At 38.7% G+C, this 25,957-nt stretch overlaps 1 protein-coding gene and 1 non-coding gene across 3 annotated transcripts in view; one reads left to right on the forward strand and one right to left on the reverse strand.

Moving 5' to 3' along the window:
- The first annotated feature begins 401 nt into the window (after positions 1-401).
- On the forward strand, positions 402-505 carry LOC123459750. Its single transcript, XR_006636494.1, has one exon. It is a non-coding gene; the product is annotated as a U6 spliceosomal RNA (small nuclear RNA).
- A 3,860-nt stretch (positions 506-4,365) lies between these two features.
- Cul5 (cullin 5) overlaps positions 4,366-25,957 on the reverse strand; it is a 78,796-nt gene continuing 57,204 nt past the window's right edge. Inside the window, exons 8-19 of one of the 2 annotated variants that reach the window (XM_045145423.1) lie at positions 24,554-24,647; positions 23,336-23,466; positions 22,874-22,981; positions 20,104-20,168; positions 17,551-17,683; positions 15,856-15,987; positions 13,918-14,041; positions 13,440-13,615; positions 12,473-12,634; positions 11,057-11,175; positions 10,026-10,149; positions 4,366-7,851 (exon numbers count right to left, since the gene is read on the reverse strand). In XM_045145423.1, coding sequence (XP_045001358.1) covers positions 7,657-7,851; positions 10,026-10,149; positions 11,057-11,175; positions 12,473-12,634; positions 13,440-13,615; positions 13,918-14,041; positions 15,856-15,987; positions 17,551-17,683; positions 20,104-20,168; positions 22,874-22,981; positions 23,336-23,466; positions 24,554-24,647 — 1,563 coding nt within the window. In that variant the 3' untranslated portion in view covers positions 4,366-7,656. The remainder of the gene's footprint in view (positions 7,852-10,025; positions 10,150-11,056; positions 11,176-12,472; positions 12,635-13,439; positions 13,616-13,917; positions 14,042-15,855; positions 15,988-17,550; positions 17,684-20,103; positions 20,169-22,873; positions 22,982-23,335; positions 23,467-24,553; positions 24,648-25,957) is intronic. The other variant, XM_045145424.1, reaches the window with a different exon arrangement.

Below are 25,957 nucleotides of genomic sequence, written 5' to 3' on the forward strand. Positions count from 1 at the left end.
TCCACATCCTCGCCAGCATTTAGGGTCACTTGTTTTCATGATGGTAGCCAATATGACAGGAGATAGAATCTCAAAGTAGTTTTAATCTGCATTTCCCTGATGACTAGGGATGTAGAACTTTAGGTATTTATATGCCATCTGTATTTCTTCCTTTGAAGACTCTCTAGTTCCATAGTCCATTTTTTAATTGGGTTGTTTGATTTCTTATTATTTGTTTTTTTTGTTTTTTTTTTTCGAGGTAGGGTCTCACTCTAGCCCCAGGCTGACCTGGAATTCGCTATGGAATCTCAGGGTGGCCTAGAACTCACAGTGATCCTCCTACCTCTGCCTCCCGAGTGCTGGGATTAAAGGCATGCGCCACCACGCCTGGCTCTTATTATTTGAATTCTTTGTATATCCTAGTTATTAATACTCTACCACATGTATAGGGTTAGGAATGATACAGAGATTAGCATGGGCACTGCACAAGGATGACACGCAGATTCCTGAAGCATTTCATACACATATACACACAGTTTTTTTTTTTTTTTTTTGAGGTAGAGTCTCACTCTACCACAATCTGACCTCATTCACTATGTACTCTCAGGCTGGCTTTGAACTCACAGCAATCCTCCTACCTTTGCCTCCCAAGTGCTGGGATTAAAGGTGTGTGCCACCAAGCCCAGGCTCCATGCTTGCTTTTTTTTTTTTTTAAGGAAAAATGAAATATGCAAATAATATCAGTCAGGATCCACAACCATATGATAAAGGAAAACATTAAGAGTAATCTATAGTCAGAAGTGTTCTGTGTTATCTAAACAAGGAATGGAACACATCTAAATTCGAATCTGCAGTCCCTGTGGTAGGCCATGGCTAGTTCATAGGGAGCGCCTTACGTTTTGCTGAGGCTAACTGCTGAAGATGAACTGAAGTCAAGCCTGTTCCCCAATGCCCACTTGCCAGGGGAGCAAGATAATAAAAGTCCTATTTAACAGATAGCAAAGAACTTCCCATTTCGAACTTGGGAATACTGAACTTTGCATCAGGCACACATCCCCACATCTGGTATAGTACACACTCAGTCCTATTGTGTATCAGGTTTGCTTCCTCATCCCCCTTGCTGGACCAAACTTTTGATATTGGGGGGGGGGGGGAGTCCCTTCCTAAGACAAAGTCAAATACAAGTTGATTTTTTTTTTTTGGTTTTTCGAGTGATTGTTTCTTATACTTGGGGCTAGATTTGTTTCAGATTTTGGAATATTTGTAGATAATTTTGAAAATAAGGCCTGTGCACATCTGTCATGGTGGAAACAAACTGCCCTCTAATTGGACAGGAAGGTCTGCTCCATGGGAGGGAATACATCCTTGATACTGAAAACTTAAAACAAGGTTAGTCATAAACACTAGGGGTGTAACGTCTGCTGCTGTCTGGCTAAATGTATATGCTATGCTTATCAAACTGCCCAGTAAGCACTTCTCTCAATGTTCATACCCTTAGATTAATGCTACTCTCACTTTTGGTAAGAATCTTCTCTTTTCAGATGGCAGTGACCTTGGGATGACTCAGAAGGCATCATGGTGCTGAAAAGAAATGACAGGACTGCAGTATCTCTATCACACCTTTCAAGACTCGGGGTCCATTGCGGAAGAGGTGGTAGAAAGAATTTAAGAGCCAAAGGAGAGGCAGGACTCCTTACAACATTCTCCTCCAGGCACAAAATGGCCTGAATATCCATGACCTCACAGTGCCTGATACTACCTACACAAGACCATCATAATAGGAAGAAAAGATCATGACATCAAAATAAAAGAGACTGAAAATAAGGCCTGTGTCTTAAATAATGCGGCAATGGGGCTGTAGAGACGGCTTAGTGTTTAAGGCACTTGCCTGCGAAGCCAAAGGACCCATGTTCCCCAGAACCCATGTAAGCCAATTACACAAATGGGCACATGTGTTCTGGAGTTCATTTGCAGTGGCTGAAGGCCCTGGTGTGCCCATTCTATCTCTCTCAAATAAACAAATAATAGAAAAAAAATTAAATGTGGCAATGGGAACCGACCCCAGGTTTCATGCATTCCATAAAGTACTCTACTAAAGAGCTACACCTTTTAGATGTTCATGCATTTTTACTGTGACCATTCATGTGAGGTCAAGTGTTCTAGTTTCCAGTTGTATTGTCATACCAGCACTCAGTTTTTGATTTTAGATTAGGGAATCTCATCTTGTTCAAAATTCCTTGAGTGCTCCTATGGGCTTTGGACAGGGCTTGGCAAGTATGATGGTTGATATGTTCAGGAATCCAGACATTCCTCTTGAGTGGGTCTCTAAGTTTACTTCCAGAAAGGACTAACTGAAGGAAGAAGTCCTTCCCCAGGGTAGGCCTTTCCCTCAGAGTGGGCGGCCTCATCTAAGAAGCTCTAGAAAGGGGATATAAAAGGAATAAAGGGAAGGAGGGGGTATTTAATAGGATGGTATTGCATATCTGTAAGTAGGACAGATAAAAGGAGGCGAAAGTCTAAGTGAGGTTAGGGGAAAAGACTGAGGAAAGGAAACATGTAGGGAGGGCTAATCAAAATCTAGGAGGATATAAATAAGTCATATGGAAACGTACTTTTTTGGACAATGCAACACCCAGAAGCCAGATTGTTACTAGAAAAATTTCAGTGTCAGGGCTGGGATATCTTCCAGTGACTTGTTGGCCCAGGAGGTCTCTGATGCCCCCAAAACATTATAGGCCATTGCCAAGGCTCTTGGTTTCCCACCAGGAATAGATGGTAAGACCCTATTGCTGAAGACTCCACATACATGGGCTGCAAGGCCACTGGGAAATCCTGCTGGAGCTGAGCTGAAAACCTCCTCCATCTAGACCAGCTGACAGAAAAAGCTTCTTTTCAGATGGCAGTGACCTTGGGATGACCCAGAAGGCACCATGATGCTGACAAGAAGTGACAGAGGAGTGCTCAGCACTGAAATATCTCTTTCACACCTTCCAAGGCTTAGGGTCCATTGAGGAGGAGGTGGCAGAAAGAATATAGTAGTCAAAGGAAGGGTAGGACTCCTCATGACGTGCTTCTACAAACTCCAGATGTGTGCACCCCTTTGTGCATCTGGCTAATGTGGGTCCTTTGGCTTTGTAGGCAAACACCTTAACCACTAAGCCATCCCTACAGCCCATGGCACACTCCTTTAATCCCAGCACTCGGGAAGCAGAGGTAGGAGGATTGCTGAGAGTTCGAGGCTGCCCTGAGACTACATAGTGAATTCCAGGTCAGCCTGAGCTAGAGTGAGACCCTACCTCGAAAAATCAAAAAAAAAAAAAAAAAAAAAAGTAAGCTCTGGGGAAAAAAAGAATCTCTTCCTCCCACCTAGCTGCCAGTGCTACTTGCTGCCTTCCAACATGGACTACAGACCAGTGGCTTTCCAGGAAGCCTCTAGACCTTTAGTGCCCAATTGAGACTGCTGATGCATCCAGCCTCACAGACTAAGCAGCTACCGGGTTCCTTGACTCTCAGGCCTTGTTGAACTGCTGTAAGCTAATCCAATAACTTCCCTTTTAATACAATTCATTCTATTGGTTATGTTCATCTAGAGATCCAAGACTAATATGGGAACTCAAACCTGTTCAACACTCCAGACCAGAGTGTAGATGACAGGAATGTTCTCAATCATGACCCTGGAAGAATTTAAGACAGCACCCCAGTCACTTAAGTGAAAACAGAAAAACCAGCTTGAGGTAATGATAGTAATCTTTCTGTAAAACTAGCAAATCTTTTGCCGGGTGTGGTGCGCACGCCTTTAATCCCAGCACCTGGGAGGTAGAGGTAGGAGGATCACTGTGAGTTCGAGGCCACCCTGAGACTACATAGAGAATTCCAGGTCAGCCTGAGCTAAAGTGAGACCTACCTTGAAAAACAAAAACAAAAACAAAACTAGCAAATCTTTCAACTGAATTGAAAAATTTAAATCTGCCCTTGGAGCAAGGCTAATGATATCCTACTACAAGAGATCTGAACTTTAGCTTAATTGTAAATCTGTGTTTTAGCTTAGGTGAGCCTTATACTGTAGCTTCCCAGTGAAGATGGAACAAGGCCAAGTTTGGAATGGTTATGCACTTATGTGTCTATCCACCAAGCTATCATGTCTTATTACTCATCTGGTTGAGGTTTACTACTGTACCCTGAAATATGTAAAAAAACAACAACACACCCTACTATATTTCCCCTTGAGACAGCCTCACCTATTTTGTCCAAGATGGTCTTGAATACTTGAGCTGGAGAAATTCTCTTGCCTGAATCTCCCCAAAAGCTGGGATTACAAAGGTATGCCACTGTGCCAAGCCAAAAATTTTAATCTATTAGAAAAAATTTTTTACCATAGAACATCAATATTTTCTGAATAGGTGAAAGCTTTTATATTACATTTTATTTTGCAAGAAAATAAATTATACAACTTAAAAAATAAAATCCAACAATTAAGCAGTTCATCAAAATATTTCAGCCTACAGCATACAGAAACTGCTATCCTTGCAGATTGTACAGCATTGTCATTTCAGTGTGTAGTGGTGCACACTCAAAGTTGTGTAGACCATGAGGACAGATTACACTGCACTGTAGGAACTCAAACCTGTTCAACACTCTAGACCACAGAGTGTAGATGACAGGAATGCTCTCAACCATGACCCTGGAAGAATTTAAGACAGCACCCCAGTCATTTAAATGAAAATAGAAAAACCAGCTTGAGTTTATGATAGTAAATCTTTCTGTAAAACTAGCAAATCTTTCATCTGAATTGAAAAATTTAAATCTGCCCTTGGAGCAGGACTAATGATATCCTACTACAAGTAATGCAAAATAAAGGTCATATTTTATATTAAATTTAAAGAGTGGTAATATTTCAACTTTGGATATTTAAGACATTTCTACACAAAGTAAAAGCAAGAGACTTAAATGAACAAGTTGATAAACTCAGAGATTCTTCCAATAAACATATAAATTGGAAGACTTCAGAATTTAGTTCAAGGTTTCTTATTATTGAAATAATGATGTTCTAATATTTATCTTACTGTATCACATGTGTTCTGTATTTTCACAGTAAATTTTGTTTCATGTCTACTTCCTCTGGCCATGAGGTGGCAATGAAGGTAACATGTTCAGATGGATTATCTATATGTGATGATAAGTGTGCATAGTAAATCCAATGCTTGTTTGGTGGTAGCAGGGCTGGCTTTTCTTTCCCCAGCACTAAGCCAAGTTTCAGCCCTGCTTGGATGATACAAATTTTACGTGCAGAAGGGAGAAAAGAAATTGGATGAAGAATATAAAATCTGATACCGTACCTTTAGTAAAATCCTGCTAAAAGTTTTTCAGATTCTTCTTTTTTAATTAGCAAATCTATTGTCAAAACATATTTAAAGAAAATTTCAACAATGGTATAGGCACCTTATCAACTAAATGGTTTTGATAAACACCAAAAGCAGTTAAACTTTTGTGTGTGTGTTTATATATATATATATGCATATATATATATTAAAAAAAGATGAAAACTGTTAAGTCTACAGTATTTACTGCTGTTCATTCCCCAAAATACAATTAGGACATAATTAACTATTAAAAATTTATAAAAATTTGATAGAAAACTTTGCTATGGACTTAGTGTTACCCACTTTGCATTAAATTTGCCTTTAAAAATCAAAACATCATGGCTCTCATTCTTAAATGATCAAAAAGGATTATGAAATCTCAAAGTAGTTTTGAGAAAAAAGTATGGTTTAAAACAAATCTTAAACATTAAGAAATGATCTATAAGTTTCCTCCTTTGGCATTCTTATATTGGGATAGGCACATATGCCAAATACCAGACTACTGGTTAAATAGAAGGGTCAGTTATTAAAAGAATTCTTTTAAACTTCAAATGTATCCATTGATAGAAGACATCTACTTAGAGAAAATAATGAGCAATATTAATCGCTCACAGTATTTGTTCTAATAATAGCTACTTATTAGAGGCAAAGTGTATGAATTTAAATTATAAACAAAATTCCAATTTCCTATGAGTTTCAGAACAGATATTTGAATATAATCAGCAAAACCTTAAATATTCTTTCCTTCTTTCCAGCAGCGAGCTCACAAAGCTCTTGGGTTGGGGACAAATTCCACAAATGCTCTTAAAAGCACGTTGCAATAATATAATACTGTATGTGTTTTCACACTCCATTTTCTACTATTATCAAAACCATACAATTACTTAACATCCAAAAGATATAAAATAATTTTCAAGAAAAGATGAAACATGCACCACAAAGAATTAAAATCCATGTTGAGCCATTTTTTTCCTGATAGAGAATAAATTCTTCTCTTTCAGTTGTTCAAGTCCTCAAGTTCTAAAATTTCCACTGCTCTTGGTATTCATTCAATGCCAGCAACTAATAAGTTGCCGTTTAGACTGACGGAGAGGAACAAGGTAAATGTTGCCTTCTGAACATTTAAAAAATGTTTATTTTTAAAATATATAAATATATATGTACATATTTGGCAAGTTTACTGCTCACATTAAGAGTTGGTTGTAACAACTCTGCTTATGCTTTCCAGGTCTTATGTTATACAGTTTCCCCTTCCTCCTAAGTGACTGATAATCATTAATGTTTAATTCAGAATGCCATTCTTTCGAGAAACCTGAGGCTGTAAGTCCCTAATCATGACATTTTCAAACACCAAAACAGTTCTATGCTACAGACTGAGATCAGTGCCATAGCAGTTTCATACCAGAGTAGATTTCTGCATTGTTTTCAATCAACTTAGATATGGCATAACAAATATTAGGTGTACAAGTACTAAATGTGTTAGTAAGCACACCTAATGTTTGTTTTGCATTCTGACTCTGCAATCATGACCTATCTATATCCAAACATTCTTTTCAACAACTGAAGCAACAATATAAATCTTACTTTTTCAAAACAGGTTCTCCAGCCATGTAAGATTTAAAAAACAAAAAAATCTCATTATTTAACCACAAACAACTAAGGTAGCTTCTTATTTTCCTGCTTAGTGAAAAATCAAGATTTGTAAGGCGGAAAGATTAAATACCATTTTTTTAGGTCACCATTAAAATCCAGTTATTAAACTGAAAGCAGTGTCCTAACAAACAACTTGATGCTATAAAATATTTAATCATCTCACATACACCTGCCCTCTCCCAATGTGATGTTAACAAGTTCATTCTTTTCATCAAATGAAGCCAAGTGTTACTTCTAGTTTTAATTTCATTTTTTTCAATGAAAGATAATAGCATTTTTCAGTGCATGAATATCTGAATATCCTTCTTTGTGCAAGTACATTTTTTTTTTTCAGAGAAAAAAAAATCAATAATCCCTCCCACCCCTTCCCAGCTGTATTTCTCTTTGTGGGTAAAAATCGAATTGGCTTTAAAAAGTTCATAATGGGCTCTTCATGAATGCAATTTTCTCCACAAAACAACATGCTGTGTGAGTGTGCAACATGAAGGGAATGCCATCATGCTAACTACCGTGACTGGGAAATGTAGTTGTTTGTAAGGTAAGGCAGAGTTTAATATTTATGTAGTCAAAGTCCAAGTAAACCTTTCTCCGTCTCTCACCGGGACAACTTTCTGCCTAATCACTCCAAACCCTGGGTTCTCTATATTGTCCATGATATTCAAAACTATGCCATGTATATGAAAGTATTGATATCGGATTCATCTCTTCTGATGTATTTGTGCTCTATTAGCCACTCTATTTGTTCCTTTATCATTTTCTTTTGTGGCAAGAACATGTTTTTCAAAATTTCTACTAATTCAGTCTGCAGCTGAGCGTTACTTATTTTCTTTCTCATTTTCATTATTTGTATGATTGCTTCCTAGAAGAAAAAAAATGAAAGTGTTTTAATATATTAAACTAAGTAAAGCAAAACAAAATGACTTCATGTATCATACTCTCTCTATCCAGCATCTACTAGCAATCAATCTTGAGCCCAGTATTTACAAACATAAATGGTTTTTACTAATCATGAAAAAAAAATCTGTACATTATAGAGATTTTGAAACTAAGAAAAGCAACCATTACTTTTAACTTTTCTGCTGTAATTTATTTTTCGCTTTATGTGCACTAAAGAAATGTATTATATCTGGGAACACAATATGTATACAACTTTTATTTTTTTTAAAGATTTTTATTTATTTATTAGAGACAGAGAAAGAGAATGGGCATGCCAGAGCCTCCAGCCACTGCAAACGACCTCTAGACACATGTGCCACCATGTACATCTGGCTTATGTGGGAACTGCAGAAGTGAACCTGGGTCCTTAGGCTTCGCATGTGCCTTAACTGCTCAGCCATCTCTCCAGCCCCAACTTGGTATTCTTAAAATATCAATTAAGGGCTGGAGAGATGGCTTAGCGGTTAAGCGCTTGCCTGTGAAGCCTAAGGACCCCAGTTCGAGGCTCAGTTCCCCAGGTCCCACGTTAGCCAGATGCATGAGGGGGCGCACGCGTCTGGAGTTTGTCTGCAGAGGCTGGAAGCCCTGGCGCGCCCATTCTCTCTTTCTTTCTCCCTCTATCTGTCTTTCTCTCTGTGTCTGTTGCTCTCAAATAAATAAAAAAAAAATTTAAAATACCAATTAAGATACAGCAAAATGCAATACAATCCTGTATTGAGTTATTTCTTTGTGTAATAGGAAAGGCCTCTCTCTAGGTACATCTTACATACCAGTATGTATGACTACTTACATATTTATCAGATCAATAGTGTATTTGCTATAGATATTATTATTATTTTTTTAAGGTAGGGTCTCACTCTAGCCCAGGCTGACATGGAATTCACTATGTAGTCTTAGGCTGGCCTATAACTCATAATGATCCTTCTATATCAGCCTCCTCACTAGTGGGATTAGGGATTAAAGACATGTGGCACCATGCCTGGCTAGGTATTGTTTATTATTATTATTATTGTTACTACTAGTTATTTTTAATTTTTTTAAATTGGTTTTTTGATGTAGAGTCTTGCTCTAGCGCAGGCTGACCTGGAATTCACTATGTAGTTTCAGGGTAACCTTGAACTCATGGTAAGCCTCCTACCTCTACCTCCCAAGTGCTGGGATTAAAGGTGTGTGCCACCATGCCTATTTTTTTTTTTTTGATATTATCTTTTTTTAAAAAAAATATTTATTTATTTGAGCAGGGGCGGGGGAGAATGGGCACACCAGGGCCTCTTGCCACTACAAATGAACTTTGTGCATCTGGCTTTATGTGGGTTTTGGGGAATTAACCATGGGCTGTCAGGCTTTGCAAAAAATGCCTTTACCTACTGAGCTCTCTCTAGCCTGCTACAGATATTACATTTAGATTTTAGTTCAATTATATATTAAATGTTTCTAAACGTACTAATATTTTTCACATAGGTTTGATCAATTGAGACTCTGCATGTCTTCTATGTGGCCCTTGACCTACATGGTGCTAAAGCTAAAAAATCCTGTTAGTTTGTAATGGAAGTTATCACTTGTAATCGTAAATGCACATTACATACTTTAGTCCTACCAACTGTGAATTGTTGTTGAGGTCCATTTATTCAGGTACAGTCAAAAGGAGACACAACTTAGAGCTCGGACTCTATCCAGCCAATGGCTCAGAATCTCCTGGAGGCACCAAGCCACCTGATACCTCTCTTAGCCCTGAAAGAATTACTGCCATTCAGTTTTTAAATTCCAGTAAAATGAAAATTAGCTCTTTAAAAAAAAAATAACAGGTTGAATTACCTACAGGAGTTAAAATTTAAAAGAAGCTTGAAGACCTTTTTAAAAAGAGACTTTTCCAAAGCTGGGTATGGTGGCACATGCCTTTAATCCCAGCACTCAGGAGGCAGAGGTAGGAGGATCACCATGCGTTCAGGACCCCTGAGACTACACAGTGAGTTGAGCTACAGCGAGACCCTACACCTCAAAAAACCAACTAAAAAATAAAAATAAATAAATATAATAAGAAATAAAAACAAAAGGAGACTTTCCCAAATTTAAATATTCTATTTTAATATCACAAACCTGGGTTCGTAATATTCTTAGTTGAACTATTCCTTCATTTTCTTCTTCTCTCATTCTTTCGGTAGTGAGTTGCAAGCGTCCAATCAAGTTGATTTTACCCCTTTTCTGAACTTTAGCATTTTTTCTGTTAAAAAAAAACATGAAAGGGTAAAACATATTATAGCAATAATGTCTGAGGAAGTCTTTAAAACTTTGTAAATTAATATTTAGAACTGTGAGACATAATGCCTGGTGTGGTGATGGTCCATGTGTATCCCAGCATATGGGAGGTTAAGGTAGGAAGACCTCGAATTAAAGGCCATCCTGGACTAATTAGTGGCGCTGTCTTTAAAGAAGGGCTGGAGAGATGGCTCAGTGGTTGAGGCATTTGCCTGCAAAGCCAAAAGACCCATGTTAGCAGGATGCACTGGTGAGCGCACACGTCTGGAGTTGGAGTTCATTTGCGCCCATTCCCCCCTCCCCCACTTTCTGTGTCAAATAAATAAAAATAAAAAGTTTTTTTTTTTTTTTTAAGAAAAGATTCAGATTCTCCCAAACACAACAGAGCTCTGTTGACAAGTAACAACATTCTTGTAATAACAATATGATGTATATTGCTAGGGAAAAAATTAAAGCTGTATGAGTATTTTTTTCAATACTGTCTGGATTGTCAGGAAAAAAAAAAAAAAACTTGAGTAAAGCTGTTTTAGAGTGCCTCTGGGCACACAGTGCCTTTTGGCTCCTAATGCTGTTTTTTTGAGGTAGAGTCTTGTTCTAGCCTAGGCTGACCTCGAATTCACTAGGTAGTCTCAGGGTGGCCTCAAATTCATGGCAATCCTCCTACCTCTGCCTCCCAAGTGCAGGGACTAAAGGTGTGTGCCACCATATCTGGCTAATGTTTTTAATAAAAAGCAAAATGGTATGAACTTAGATTGATTATATATCAATTATTGTTTTTAATATTATAAGTAAAATAATTATTTTACTAAAAACAAAGCACTAAAATTCAAACATGGCATTTGTTAATTTGAATCAACCAACATAAACCTTACATTAAACTGAATTCCTGGTTCACTGAGAAGAGGGTACCTTCTGTAAAGTCCTTGGGTGAGTTGACTTGAGGTTCGTATAACAAAACTTGCCGTTTGAGCTTGGGAAAAGCTACTAAAGACTAAGAAGAATAGAAAGACAAACAATTAGCACCTATTAGCAGTATGAATTATTAACATCAACTCCCCAATGTTTGGAACAAAGAAGTCTAGACACAAATTTACAGTTCAAAGTATTATGTAGTACATTCATGCACGCATCAGTGAAAATAATAAAAGGAGACTGGGTGTGGTGGCGCACGCCTTTAATCCCAGCATTCAGGAGGCAGAGGTAGGAGTATCGCTGTGAATTTGAGGCCACCCTTAGACTACATAGTGAATTCCAGGTCACCCTGGGCTAAAGGGAAACCCTACCTTAAAAAACCAAAAACCAAAAATCAAAAAAAAAAAAAAAAAAAAAAAAAAAAAAAAAGATTGGTCACATGAACATAATAAATACCACCTGCCACTTAAATATCAGATTTTCCTCCACAGAAAATTATCCCAAAACTTACAATAATAAGCTTATAACATAGGGGAAAGAAGCTAATGAGTGCACTTTGCAAATCCTCAAAAGAACTATGTTTTCTAACTCTTAGATTTGTTGGTTATCATAAGGTATTTGAATATACTTTTAGAATAAAACTTAATTGTAAGCCAGATGTAGTGGCACATGCCTTTAATCCCAACAGCAGAGGTAGGAGGATTGCTGTGAGTATTCCAGATCAGCCTGGGCTAGATGAGACGGCACCTTGAACATCCAACCAAAATAAAGAAGAGCAGATAGAGAGAATGGAGGGATTTCAGGATTTCCAGCCACTGCAAAAGAACTCCAAACACACGCGGTGCCTTGTGCATATGGCTTACATGGGGTCTGTGGAATCGAACTTGACAGGCAAGTGCCTTAACCACTAAGCAATCTCTCCAGCACCACCCTTTGTTAAAATATTTTTATTTATTTGCAATGAGATCAAATGAATGAATGAATGAATGAACAGGTGCACCAGGGCCTCTAGCCACTGCAAGCAAACTCTAGATGCATCTTTATGCATCTGATTTTACATGGACACTGGGGAATTGAACCCAGATCCTTAGGTATTGCAGGCAAGTGCCTTAACTGCTGAGCCATCTCTCTAGGTCCCTTTGGTTTTTAAAATACCTTATTGGTGCTCTTTTCTTGGTTAAGTCATTTTGAGAGTGCCATTACTCACAAATTGACAGGAGGAGTAGGTCAGTAGTACAGTCCATGCCTGATGTGTATAAGGCCCTGGATTTGATCCCCAACACCCTCAAAAATCCAATTATTACAAACCAATCACATGTTTCCAGCTATGTGACAGGACACAATTAAAACAAACAAAAAAAAACCAACAAACAAACCCATAAGGTCCTTCGAAGTTCAGCATCAGGGAGTTCGGTAGCAAGCTTGAGATTTTCAAAGCTGATTTTCTCTCTAGGTCTTTGGTTCCATGCAAACAACACAGCCAGCTGAAACGTAGTGACCTCCAGATCATATTGACCTACTTCATTCTTAAATGTTATCTATGACAGATAAAACAGAATTAAAATTTTGTTTGCATGTGCAAATGAATACCAGATACTTGTGTTGCTTTCTGTATCAGGCTTACAGGGATGGCTTGGGAACTGAACAAAGGTCAGAAGGTTTTGCAAGCAAGTGCCTTTAACTACTGAAACATCTTCCCAGTTCCTATGCTATGTAAAATTCCCAATGAAAAAGACTGCTAGCTGTCGTCCAACCCTATTGTTTCTTTCTTTCATGGTAATGAAAAATTTGGCAGACTTTAGTAACCTCCAGTTTTCTCTGTATCAAAATGTGGCGATGGGTATACATTCTGATCAATGCATTACAAGAAGAAATGATGATAAAACATTTGGAAGTTGCTCTTAAGTGGGGACTGGGAAGATGGTGTGATGGCTCAGTAGGTAAGAGTACCTGTTATGTAAGCAGAAGGACATGAGCCCAATCCCCAGTACCCACATTAACAGTTGGGTATGTAAGCATGCATACATGCACACTGAAAAATGGGAGGGGGGAGAAAGAAAAAAGTTGCTCCTAAAGCAAAGTTAACCTCCTTTCCCTTCCCTTTGGCAGGCAGCAAGATAAGATGTAGGATCAGAGGGGATTCTAGACAAGGGAAATACAATGAAAAAGTATGATAGTGTAACTTCAAGATTTGTTCCTGAAAACTTTATGGAACAGATCCTCTATTACTGCTCAAATTTTTACATGTAAGACTGCAGGCAAAATCACTATTTTGTTAAACATTTTTTGAGTCCTTCTGCTAGTACCTAAGTTAATAGCCCATGTGAAACAACATTTACTTACAATTCCATTTGACATGAGATGATGCCAATGTAATTTTCTACCACTATGATTTTTTTTGTAAAATTCTTCTACTTCAGGTATCAAATCCTCCAGTTCAGTAGGAAGTGAGACAAAGACTTTCTCAGAGCTTCTAGACCATGCACCCGCATTCAGAATTTTTATATTAACAGAATCAGCTTTAGGTAAGAAAATCAGAAAACATAAAACATAAATAATCTTGACAATGAATAAACTTTGAAACTAATACAGGTTAAATTTGGTGAAAAATAAAGACTGTTTTGTCAAAAGGGCCCTTTTTATTTCAAAGTAAGTATTCATAAATCTAATTCCTTTTTGACAAGTATCACTAAGGAATGTGAATTTCATAACAACTCTGGATTTATTACAACTGATGTTTATTTTTTGTTACTATAAAACAAAGATATACTTTTTAAAAGTTTGAAAACATTCACTTATATATATAATTATAAAGTAATACCTGGTAAAGCCAACTTATTATTTTTGTGCATTTCTTTAAAAGCTTGGTTCAAATCTTCAGATACTTTTATGTCCTGAAACATTCGAGCAAGCTTATTTACATAATCTGCTGGCATACCAACTTCCTATAAAAAGCAAAGACAGAAGAGATAACAGATATGTAATCTGGCATACAACTAGGAAAAAAACCCCAGAAAATTGTGTGATTGAGTGCAGGGCCTTGTGCATGCTAGGTAAGTGCTCTACCACTCAGCAACATTCCCAGCTCCACCTTAGACACTTTAATAAAAATATTCCTTCCTTTATTAGAATATTCTTCCTTCCTTCCTTCCTTTCTCTCTCTCTCTCTGTCTTTCCTTCATAAGAGAGAGAAGAGAGGGAGAGAATGGGTATGCCAGGGCCTTCAGCCACTACAAACAAACTCTACACACATGCCCCCCCCTTGTGCACATGTGCAACATTTTGCACTTGCGTCAAATATTTTTAAAAATTATTGTTATTGGCACCAGGTGTGGTGGTGCATCCCTTTAATCCCAGCACTCAGGAGTCAGAGGTAGGAGGATCGCCATGAGTTTGAAGCCACTCTGAGTCTACATAATGAATTGCAGGTCAACCTGGGCCATATTGGAAACCTACCTTAAAAAACTAAAAAAATAAAATAAAATAAAGCTGGGTGTGGTGGCGCATGCCTTTAATCCCAGCACTGGGGGGCGGGAGGGGGGTGGAGGAACAGAGATAGGAGGATTGCTGAGAGTTCAAGGCCACCCTGAGACTCCATAGTGAATTCTAGGTCAGCCTGGGTTAGAGTGAGTGAGACCCTACCTTGAAACCCCCCCCAAAAAAGGGGGGGGGCTGGAGAGATGGCTTAGTGGTTAAGTACTTGGTGGTGAAGCCTGAAGACCTCAGTTTGAGGCTTGATTCCCCAGGACCCACATAAGCCAGATGCACAAGGTGGCACATGCATTTGGAGTTTGTTTGCAGTGGTTAGAGGCCCTGGTGTGCCCATTCTCTTTCTCTCTCTGCCTTTTTCTCTGTGGCTCTCAAATAAATAAAAACCACAAAAAGGAGGAAGGGGCTGGAGATATAGCTTAGTGGTTAAAGCACTTGCCCGCAAGGCCAAAAGACCCAGGTTCAATTCTCCAGGACCCATGTAAGGCAGATGTACAGGGTGGTGCATGCATATGAAGCTGAATTGCAGTGGCTAAAGGCCTTGGTGTGCCCATTCTCTCTCTCCTGCCTCTTTCTCTCTCAAATAAAGAATAAAACATTAAAACAAAAATTTAAACCCCAAATTTATTGGAGTATTTGTAGTCTGGTACTTATTAAATTAAATTCTTATAAACTAAGTAGGGTAATTCAGATTATGATCACATAACAGCATGTTCATGTATTAAAATTCTTTTTTTTTTGGGTTTTCAAGGTAGGGTCTCGTTCTAGCCCAGGCTGACCTGGAATTCACTATGGAGTCTCAGGGTGGTCTTGAAATTAGAAGGATCCTCCTACCTCTGCCTCCCGAGTGGTGTTGGGATTAAAGGCGTGCGCCACCACACCCAGCTGTCATGTATTAAAATTCTTAATAAAAAACAAAAAAGAAGCTGGGTGTGGTGGCGCACGCCTTTAATCCCAACACTCCTCGGGAGGCAGAGGTAGGAGGACTGCCATGAGTTCAAGGCCACCCTGAGAGCACCTAGTGAATTCCAGATCAGCCTGGGCTAGAGCAAGATTCTCCCTCGAAAACAAACAAACAAACAAACAAACAAACCAGAAACAGAAAAAAACATACTTTTTATTACTGTAATTCATAAGTTTGATCCTATGTTACTATAAAATAAGCCCTATTTCTTTGACATTAACACCAAAATGTATTATTTAGCCACACATATGAAATCGTCTTCTACATCAGAAAACTATATATTAATTTTTTTTTTTTTTTACTTACTCTTAGCCATTCTACCATATTTTCTTCAATTTCACTATCAGCAGAGATGTCTAATATAAGACGTCGGGTCAAATGAGCTTTGTGATATCTCATAAAAACATCTTTGTTTTGAACATACTTAAGTACCAAGAGCTGCAAAGAAAACACTTTCAGTTTATTTATATTCTTAGCATCTCTCTCATTTTAAACCTTTCCATACCTCTGAGTGTCAAAATTAAAAAATACTGGGTTGGAGAGCTGGCTTAGCTGTTAAGTCGCTTGCTTGAAAAACCTAAGGACCTAGTTTTGATTCGCCAGTACCTAGGTAAGGCAGATGAACAAGGTGGTGCATGCATCTGGAGCTCATTTACAGTGGATAGAGGCCCTGGTGCACCCATTCTTTCTAAAGTAAATAAATATTTTTAAAAAATTATATAAGCATAAAGAGATAGAGGCTCAAAAATGTACTCACCACAAACAAAAAGCCAGTTTTGACATACTATTTCAAGTTAGCATGATTTGATTATTTTCATTAAATAATCTTTTAGTTCCACTAATAAGCCAGTTTTTTTTTAGGTTTAATATGAATGTTACAATACTGAATGCTACTATTATTTCCCAACTTTCTTTTTCTTTTTCTGGTTTTTTGAGGTAGGGTCTCTGTCTAGTCCAGGTGGATCTGGAATTCATTACAGAGTCTCAGCATGGCCTCGAACTCATGGTGATCCTTCCACAGCGGCTTTCTGAGTGTTGAGATTAATGGTGTGTGCCACCATGCCCAGCCTTTATCCAACTTTCTTCTTTATATTTCTGAAATTTTTTTTTCTAAAATTAATCATCACCCTGGGCTTAAAAAAAAAATTATTGAGATCCCCCCCCCCCCGCAAAAAAAAACCCAAAACAAATCAAACCAACCAACCAAACAACAACCACGAAAAAACTACTTGGAGAACAGTGCAGCATGTCCATTAAAGTTCCTGTGGACTACCCTTTGACAAGTTGAGCAGGCCTGCATGTGGTCCTGCTGCCCCACCCCCACTTTAACCTTTCAAACCTATGTTCCATGACTCAAGATAGGTATGCCTAAAAATATACCTACCATGTTTTCTTCTTGGGAGTGGGGCCTTAAACTGAACATGCTTAGGAAAGTACACTCCCTTAAAGTGCTGTCCTGTGTGAATGTGTAAGGTTCCCCAGGAATATCTCCATTCTTCCTTTGTTGGAGAAGGCATTGCTTTGGATGGAACTCTACATCTTACCTCCTGGAAGACTAAATCTTTATATTTTTAAAAATAATTCACAGCGGGCGTGGTGGCACACGCCTTTAATCCCAGCACTCGGGAGGCAGAGGTAGGAGGATCGCCGAGAGTTCGAGGCCACCCTGAGACTACATAGTGAATTCCAGGTCAGCCTGAGCCAGAGTGAGACCCTACCTCGAAAAACAAAGAAAAAAAAAAAATAATAATTCACTTTTATTTATTCATTTATTCATTTGTGAGAGAGATGGGCGAGGGGAGAATGGATGTACCAGGGCCTCCAGCCAGTGCAAATGAACTCCAGATGCATGTGCCACCTTATACATCTGGCTTATGTGGGTCCTGGGGAATTGAACCTGAGTTCTTTGGTTCTGCAGGCAAGTGCTTTAACTGCTAAGCCCTCTCTCCAGCCCTCTGTACTTATTAAAAAAAAAAAAAATCCAAAATCCAAAAATCTTACCACTTCTTTAAGCTTTGCTTCAATCTCTTCAGAAGTTAGTTTTTTGCTTAAAGGCGTTTTTCTCAGCAACATATCACAGTAATTGGCAAGCAACTCAGGGCATTTTGATTCAGGCTGAGTTTTCAATCCCACTCTAAAAAGCAAAAGCAGCTGATGGAAAATGGTTGATATTTGGCAGTGTTTCACAGGTGAATTTCTAATACTCAACAACAAAAAAGAATTGTTATGCTGCATCATCTGATGACCAGGGTTGAGACTGATGTGAGCAAGCTGTGTGGAAATACCTAATTTAATAAAGTGCTTCAACCTCAGTATTTGGTGCCAACCCTAAGCATACAGAATCCTGACAGGAAGAACCTCCTTTAATTTTCCCTCTGGTACCTGTTTGTCTTACTAATGCAGGCCTGGCCAATGATCTTTAAAACATTTTATTCAGATACCTGCTAAAATACTTTAAAAAAACTGTCTTAATTCATACACACACACACACTCTCTCTCTCTGAAATATCTTCATTATTCATTAATAAAAACTTTACACAAGGGCTGGAGGGATGGCTTAGCAATTAAGGCGTTTGCCTGCAAAGCCAAAGGACCCAGGTCTGATTCCCCAGGACCCACATTAGCGAAATGCACAAGGGAACACACTCATCTGGAGTTCATTTGCAGTGGCTGGAGGCCCTGGCGTCCCCATTCATTCTCCACCCCCTTTGTCTGTCAAATACAAAACAAACAAACAAACAAAACTTTATACAAGTCTGGGAGCTGGCTCACAGGTCAAAGGCTCTTGCTTTGCCAAGCTAGCCAGACTGGGATTTGATTCCCTAGTACCCACATAAAGACAGATGCATATGCCATCTGGCATTTGTTTATAACTGCAAGAGGCCCTGGTAAACCCAAACTCACTCCCTCTTCCTTTCTCTCTCTCAAATAAAAATATTTCTTAAAAACTGTGATGTGAACAAATTTATCTTAGCAATGAGGAATTTGTATCAATACTTCACTTTTCTTCCGAAAATGTCGTATCAGTGTATTTTCCTGCCGAAATGTCATGCATTCATTTAATTAAAAAAAAATTTTTTTTGAGGCAGGGTCTCACTCTAGCCCAGGCTGACCTGCATATGGACCTCTGCCTCCAGAGTGCTGGGATTAAAGGCATGTGCCACCACGCCCAGCATTAAAAAATATTTTTATTTTATTATTTGAGGGGGGGGGAGAGAATGGGCACACTAGGGCTTCCAGCTACTGCAACAAACTGTAGACGCATGAGCCACCTTGTGCATCTGGCTTATGTGGGTCCTGGGGAACTGAGGTCCTTTGGCTTTGCAGGTAAATGCCTTGACCACTAAGCCATCTCCCCAGCCCTCATTTACTTCTTAAGCATGCTAAATTTTCTGCATACAAAACTTAAGTGTTATTTTTCAAGTTCTGAGCTATCTAAATTGCAAAGTACAAAGTTACCCTCATGCTTGCTTGCACAGCAAATGCCCCTGAGCCATCTCTTCTGTCCTAACTTTACAACTTCACAGAAGAAATCTTTTTCCTCCCAAGGTAGAGTCTCACTCTAGCCCAGAATGACCTGGAATTCACTCTGTATTCTCAGGGTGGTCTTGAACTCATGGCGATCCTTTACTTCTGCCTTCCAAGTGCTGGGATTAAAGGTGTGCACCACCACGCCTGGCTTCTGTGCTTATGTTGCATTAAATTTTAAAATAGGGCTGGAGAGATGGCTTATTGGTTAAGCACTTGCCTGTGAAGCCTAAGGACTCTGGTTCAAGGCTCAATTCCCCAGGACCCATGTTAGCCAGATGCACAAGGGGGCGCATGTGTCTGGAGTTCGTATGCAGAGGCTGGAGGCCCTGACACATCCATTCTCTCTCTCTGCCTCTTTCTCTCTCTACCTGTCGCTCTTAAAAATAAATAAATAAATTGTAATTTAAAATATACAGTCTGACACTGTAGCCTAGGTTGGCCAGGATATCACTATATAACCCAGACTGGCCTTAAATTCACAGCAATTCTCCCACCTCAGCCTCCCAAGTGTGGGGATTGTAATATAAGCCATAACACCAGGCTAAATTTAACAATTTCTTTCTTTTTTTTTGGAGACAGAGTCTTACTCTATCCTAGGTTGACCTGGAAGTCACTCTGTAGCTCAGGCTGGCTTCAAATTCAGTGATCCTTCTGACTCAGCCTCCCAAGTGCTGGGCTTAAAGGCTGTGCCACCACAGCTGGCTAAAAGTTTTATTAATATTTCACAAATTTTAATTTTCAGATTTTTCTATAAATGTTTTGTAAAATAGGGACTGATTATGAACAAAACAATGCTTTTACTTGAAAAAAACAATAATCCCAGCACTTGGAGGTGGGGAGGACAGGAGAATAAGTTTAAAGTCAGCCTGAGCTATGTAGAGAGATTCTATCCTGCCTCAAAAATTAAAACACAACCTAAAACAACAAAAACCCCAACCTTAATAGGGAAACTTTGCAGGCCTGGTAACATGTAATACAGCCCCATATTGCAGTATTTTTAAAATACAGTTTTAAAAAGCTTACCCTTTCTGCTTCAAAGGTAACTCAAGTTTAAATATGGTAGCATCATTAACAACTGCTTTATATGCCTATAAAAAATAATTTGATATAGAATAAGCATTATTTTAAATATTTAAAACATGTTGACAAAATTATATGTTCTAAAGCACATCAAATATAAATCAGGGATTTTTTCCCCCTTTTGGTTTATTTTTTATGATGTTGAGATTTGAATTTAAGGCTCTGTATTTTATTATTGAATTATATATTCAGCCCAACTACAATCTTTTTTTTTTTTTCATGGTTTTTTGAGGTAGGGTCCCACTCTAACCCAGGCTACCAGGAATTCACTATGGAGTCTCAGGGTGGCCTTGAACTCAAAGCAATCCTCCTACCACGGCCTCCCAAGTGCTGGGATTAAGGTGTGCGCCACCACGCCCAGCACAGCTACAATTATTGATAACCTCTCTTTCCCTCTCTCTTTTCAGATAGGGTCTCCCTCTAGCCCAGGAAGACCTGGGATTCACTATGTAGCCTCAAGGTGGCCTAGAATGCAGTGATCCTCCTACATCTGTGCTTGGCTCCATTTCTCTTTCTTCTTTCTCTTCTGTTCTCTTTTCTCTTTCTCTCTTTCTCTTTTTGAGGCAAACCCAACAGACTGGCCTTTTTTTAAAAAAAAAAATAAAAGAAAGAAAGAGAGAATAGGAGTGCCAGGGCATCCAGCCACCGCACTTGAACTTCAGATGTGTGTGCCATCTTGTGTGCATGTGTGTGACCTTGTGTGCTTATGTCACTGTTTATCTGGCTTACAGGGGACCTGGAGAGTCAAACAGGTCCTTAGGCTTTGCAGGCCTCTCTAGCCCTCCATTTCTTTTCTTTGTTTTGTTTTGTTTCATTCTAGCCCAAGGTGACCTGAAAATCACTATAGTCTCAGGATGGCCTTGAACTCATGGTGATCCTCCTCCCTCTGTCTCCCAAATGCTGGGATTAAAGGCGTGTGCCACTATGCCTGGCTTCTTCCATTTCATTTTTAACGGTCTACCTAGATTTGAACAGGTTATGATTATTAATATTCTCAAGTGAAGGTTAATGCTATCTGACTATTGCAATGTCCAGTTTCTTTTCTGGAGATAGGGGAGAAAGAGAGAAAAGAAGTATTTTCCCTTTTAGCACAAAATTCACTTTCCAATTTCAATTTTTCCATTAATTTTCTTCAAACTAGAGAATCTAGACAAAGACCCTAAACCTGTTGCAATACTATATGATCATGTAACATTAGGCTTTTTTTTTTTTTTTTTTTGCACTGTTTAGTTCACACTAACAGGATTCAGAGAAAGAGAAAATGTACCAAGGCCTTGTAATACTGAAAATTGAACTCCAGATGAATGATTACACCACTTTGTGCATCTGGCATTATGTGGGTACTCTGAAAATTAAACCTGGGACATGAGTCTTTGCAAGCAATTGCCTTTAGCTACTGAGCCATCTCTACAGCCCCTAGTCTCTTTTTCTAAACATTTCTGTACCATCTCCTTTCTCCTCAAATCTCCACATTTTCTTCTCTGTATACAGCCTTGACACATGCTGGGTCTTCATCCTGTTTTATTTATTTTTTTGTTTTGTTTTTTGAGGCAGGGTCTAGTTTTAGCTCAGGCTGACCTGGAATTCACTATGTAGTTTCTGGATGGCTTTGAACTCTCAGTGATCCTCCTACCTCTGCCTCCAGAGTGTTGGGATTAAAGGTATGTGCTACCATGCCCAGCTTCCTTCCTGTTTTATTAAGAAATCTGTAGTGGGGCTAGAAGTGGCTTAGCAGTTAAGGCACTTGCCTGCAAAGCCTAAGGGCCCAGGTTCAATTCCCCAGTAACCATGTGAGCCAGATGCACAAGGTGGTGCATACATCTGGAGTTCATTTGCAGTGGCTGGAGGCCCTGGCACACTCATTCTCTCTCTCTCTCTCTGTGCAAATAAATAAAATATTAAGGAAAAAAAAAGAAAGCTGTAGTGGTAAGAATTCCCTCTTCTCATTCCTATATCAATCTTTCCCCCTTTCTACTTTTTCTGTAGTCTCTATCTAAAAAGCATGATGCTACTTTTCACGTACTAAAAAAATGGCACAGGACTTTGCCTATCTTTAGGTAATGAATGTACATTTCTTTCAATCCCTTTGTGCTAAATGCCAAGAGAATTATCTAACTCAACATCTCTTTGTTTTTTTGAGGTAGGGTCTCTCTCTAGCTCAGGCAGATCTGGAACTCTGTAGCTCCAGGCTGGCCTTAAACTCACAATGATCCTGTGCCTCTCAAGTGCTGGGATTAAAGGCATATGGTACCATGCCCAGCTATGTTCATTATTTTTATGCTACGCTAGAGAGAAGATGCGATGCAAATGCTGCTGAGCAAATGTTTCCCTGAAAACAAAGGTGAATATGGATATAACTCTCAAAATCAGCTCTGCTGGGATGACCTGGGAGGGAAGTAGTGTGTCATGAAATTCCAAGGAAGGTACATGGAGATGGGTCTTAGAAGGACAAGGAAAAGGAATTTAGTAATCAATAGTATTCAGAAGCAGAATGTTCTTGGAACAATGAAAAGGGGAGCAACGTTCTAGTTAAATTCTAGGTTTCAAAGATAACCACTTTTTACAAAAGCAACCAAAATGAATGTAATAAACACAGCTGTTGTCCACTTGCAAAAATTTTAGTTTTCAATGTAACAGGATGATGCAACTACTTATTGAAAGTAAATTGTAACAGTAATACCTTTAACACAAAATGTCAACTAAATATATATACCTTATCTCTTGCAGTAAGAAATCGTGGATCATCTTGAAAAGCTTCTTTGACAAGTTTACTAAATCTATTAAATAGTGTAAGTAATTGCTCAACATATTTTTCGGAGTCCTGGAAACAAAATGTTTTACATTTCAGTTTTTGAGAGGCAAAATAATACAAAAATTGAGAAATGAATTTTCTTTTTCAAGGTAGGATCTTACTCTAGCTCAGGCTGACCTGGTATTAACTATGTATTCTCAGGGTAGCCTTGAACTCACAGTGATCCTTCTACCTCAGCCTACCAAATGCTGGGATTAAGGGCATGCACCACTATAGTTTTAAAATTGGGGGCTTTTTAAAATTAAAAAAAAATCCAGAAAGGTGGCATTATAATACTGCTGTTTCAATTACTTAAAATACATAATCCTGCATTTTAAAAATAATTCTGATGTATATTAACCATTGCCATTGAAGAAAACTTACAGTAGTAATAGTTTCTGCAGCAGCTACCATATCAGCCAGGCCAGCACTAATGATATGCTCCTCCAAGTCTTTCAACATTGGCTCGATCCCATTAGGAACTTTGTCCATCAATGAAAACATTAAATGTAACTCTAAAGGAAGAGAACATGTGCAATTATTTTATCTATTAGAATTAACTTTCTCTCTGATTTACATCTATGGCAGCAAGAGTTCAGAAAAATATTAGTTGGAGCTAGAAATATTAATTGTAGAGGCTGGAGAGATGCCTTAGCAGTTAAGGTGCTTTCCTGCAAAGCCTAAACAACCTGGGTTCCATTGCCCAGTACCCACGTAAAGTCAGATGCACTAAGTAGTGCATGCATCCGGAGTTCATTTGCAGAGGTAAGAGCCCCTGATATACTCATATTCTCTCAACAAGTAAATCTATAAAAATATTTTTAAAAAATAAATAAAGATAAATTATAGCCAGGTATGGTGGTTCATGCCTTTAATCCCAGGACTCAGGAGGCAGAGGTAGGAGGATCACCGTGAGTTCGAGGCCACTCTGAGACTACATAGTGAATTAGTGAATTACAGGTCAGCCTGGGCTACAGAATGAGAACCTACCTGGGGGGGGGGGGAGAAAGAGTCGGAGAAATGGCTGAGCAGTAAAGGACAGTTTTTTACAAGACCTTATGGCCTGAGTTTGGTTCCTTAGCATACACTGAAAGATGGATGCAGAGTGGCGCATGCATCTTGAGTTTATTTGTAGTGGCAGGAGGCCTCGGTGTGCCCATACTCAATCTCAATCTCTTCTTGCAAATAAATAAAAACATTAAAAATAAAACACTAATATAACAGTATAACCCAAAGGGAATAGGACTACTATGCAATACGTTGCCAAATGTGGTGGTGTACACCTGTAATCTCAGCACTCAGAGTGAGACCCTGCCTCAGAAAAACAAAGAAACAAACCTACTTTAAATGCAAATAAAGATAAAAGATTCAACAAAAAATTCCACACAAAAGCCCAATATAAAATTCTATTACATGCTTGCAACTTAAAGTGCCTTTAAATGCAGAGTGCTAATTTTGGAGAAAAAAATTTTTACTCCCGCACTTACTAATATGGAAAGGAGGTAAATGTTTATATTTTAGGTTTGAAAATCCTTTATAGTACTTCTGTGTTAAAAGAAATACTCCTATATGATACTTTCCTGTGATGGAGCTTTTACCTACTTTCAGTTTCATTTCGCTTGATCATGCCTTGACATTCTGCTAAGATGGTCTCTTTAAATGAGGTCACTAGGGCATTTACACAGCATTCCATGAGCTGAAATATACCAAAAGTTGATCAATGGCACTATAAAATTTATAGCACAAATCTATTTCCATTCATGAATTAAAATTATATTGTTCAACAAGACAAAAGGTGTGTTAACAGACTTTACTTACCTTTAATATAGGATACTGAAGACAGTTATTCTACACTAGCCATATATATATATTTGTTCTAATGGAATAACTATAGAACTTGGACTCTCTTTAAAATTCCAGTCTCGAGAAGGGAGGAAAAATTAAAACATACAAAAATGAAAAGAAAAAAAAATTTGGTTAATGCCTGGATATAGACAGCCTGTATTGGAATTGGATTCTAAGAGGACCAGCACTTTCGCGAAACAATCCATTGTCAGATGCATATCCTAAGAGAGCACCAAATACATTTTTTTAAAGTTATTTTTATTTATTTATTTATTTATTTATTATTATTATTTTTTTTTTTTTGGTTTTTCGAGGTAGGGTCTCACTCTGGTCCAGGTTGACCTGGAATTAACTCTGTCATCTCAGGGTGGCCTTGAACTCACGGCGATCCTCCTACCTCTGCCTCCGGAGTGCTGGGATTAAAGGCGTGCGCCACCACGCCCGGCTTTATTTATTTATTTGAAGGGGAGAGAGAGAATAGAGATGGAAGGGCTTTCTGCCACTGCAAATGAACTCCAGATGCATGTGCCACCTTGTGCATCTGGCTTACTTGGATCCTGGGAAATCAAACCGAGGTCCTTTGGCTTTACAGGCAAGCACCTTAACCATTAAGCCATCTCGCCAGCCCACTAAAGACATTCTTAAAAACAAATCATAAGATGTAGTACTTGTTCAGGAAGACACTGCTAACTGAGAAACAGGGGCCTTGAACTATGTATCTCTAAGATATCTAAAATGTAATTCTTTTTCTTCTGCTAGAGATAGAACCCAGAAGCCGGGCGTGGTGGCGCACGCCTTTAATCCCAGCACTCGGGAGGCAGAGGTAGGAGGATTGCCGTGAGTTCAAGGCCACCCTGAGATGACAGAGTTAATTCCAGGTCAGCCTGGACCAGAGTGAGACCCTACCTCAAAAAACCAAAAAAAAAAAAAGAGATAGAACCCAGGGCCTGCACGTTAGGCAAGTGCTCTACCACTGAGCTACAGTCCAAAGCCTTTTCTCCTATTTTTTTAAAAATATTTTATTTTTATTTATTTATTTGAGAGAGAGAGAGAGAGAGAGAGAGAGAGATACAGAAATAGGCAGGTAGACAGAGAGAATGGGTACGCCAGGGCTTCCAGCCACTGCAAACGAACTCCAGATGCTTGTACCCCCTTGTGCAT

Source organism: Jaculus jaculus, chromosome 3 (assembly GCF_020740685.1).
Source record: "Jaculus jaculus isolate mJacJac1 chromosome 3, mJacJac1.mat.Y.cur, whole genome shotgun sequence".
Classification (NCBI taxonomy): domain Eukaryota; kingdom Metazoa; phylum Chordata; class Mammalia; order Rodentia; family Dipodidae; genus Jaculus; species Jaculus jaculus.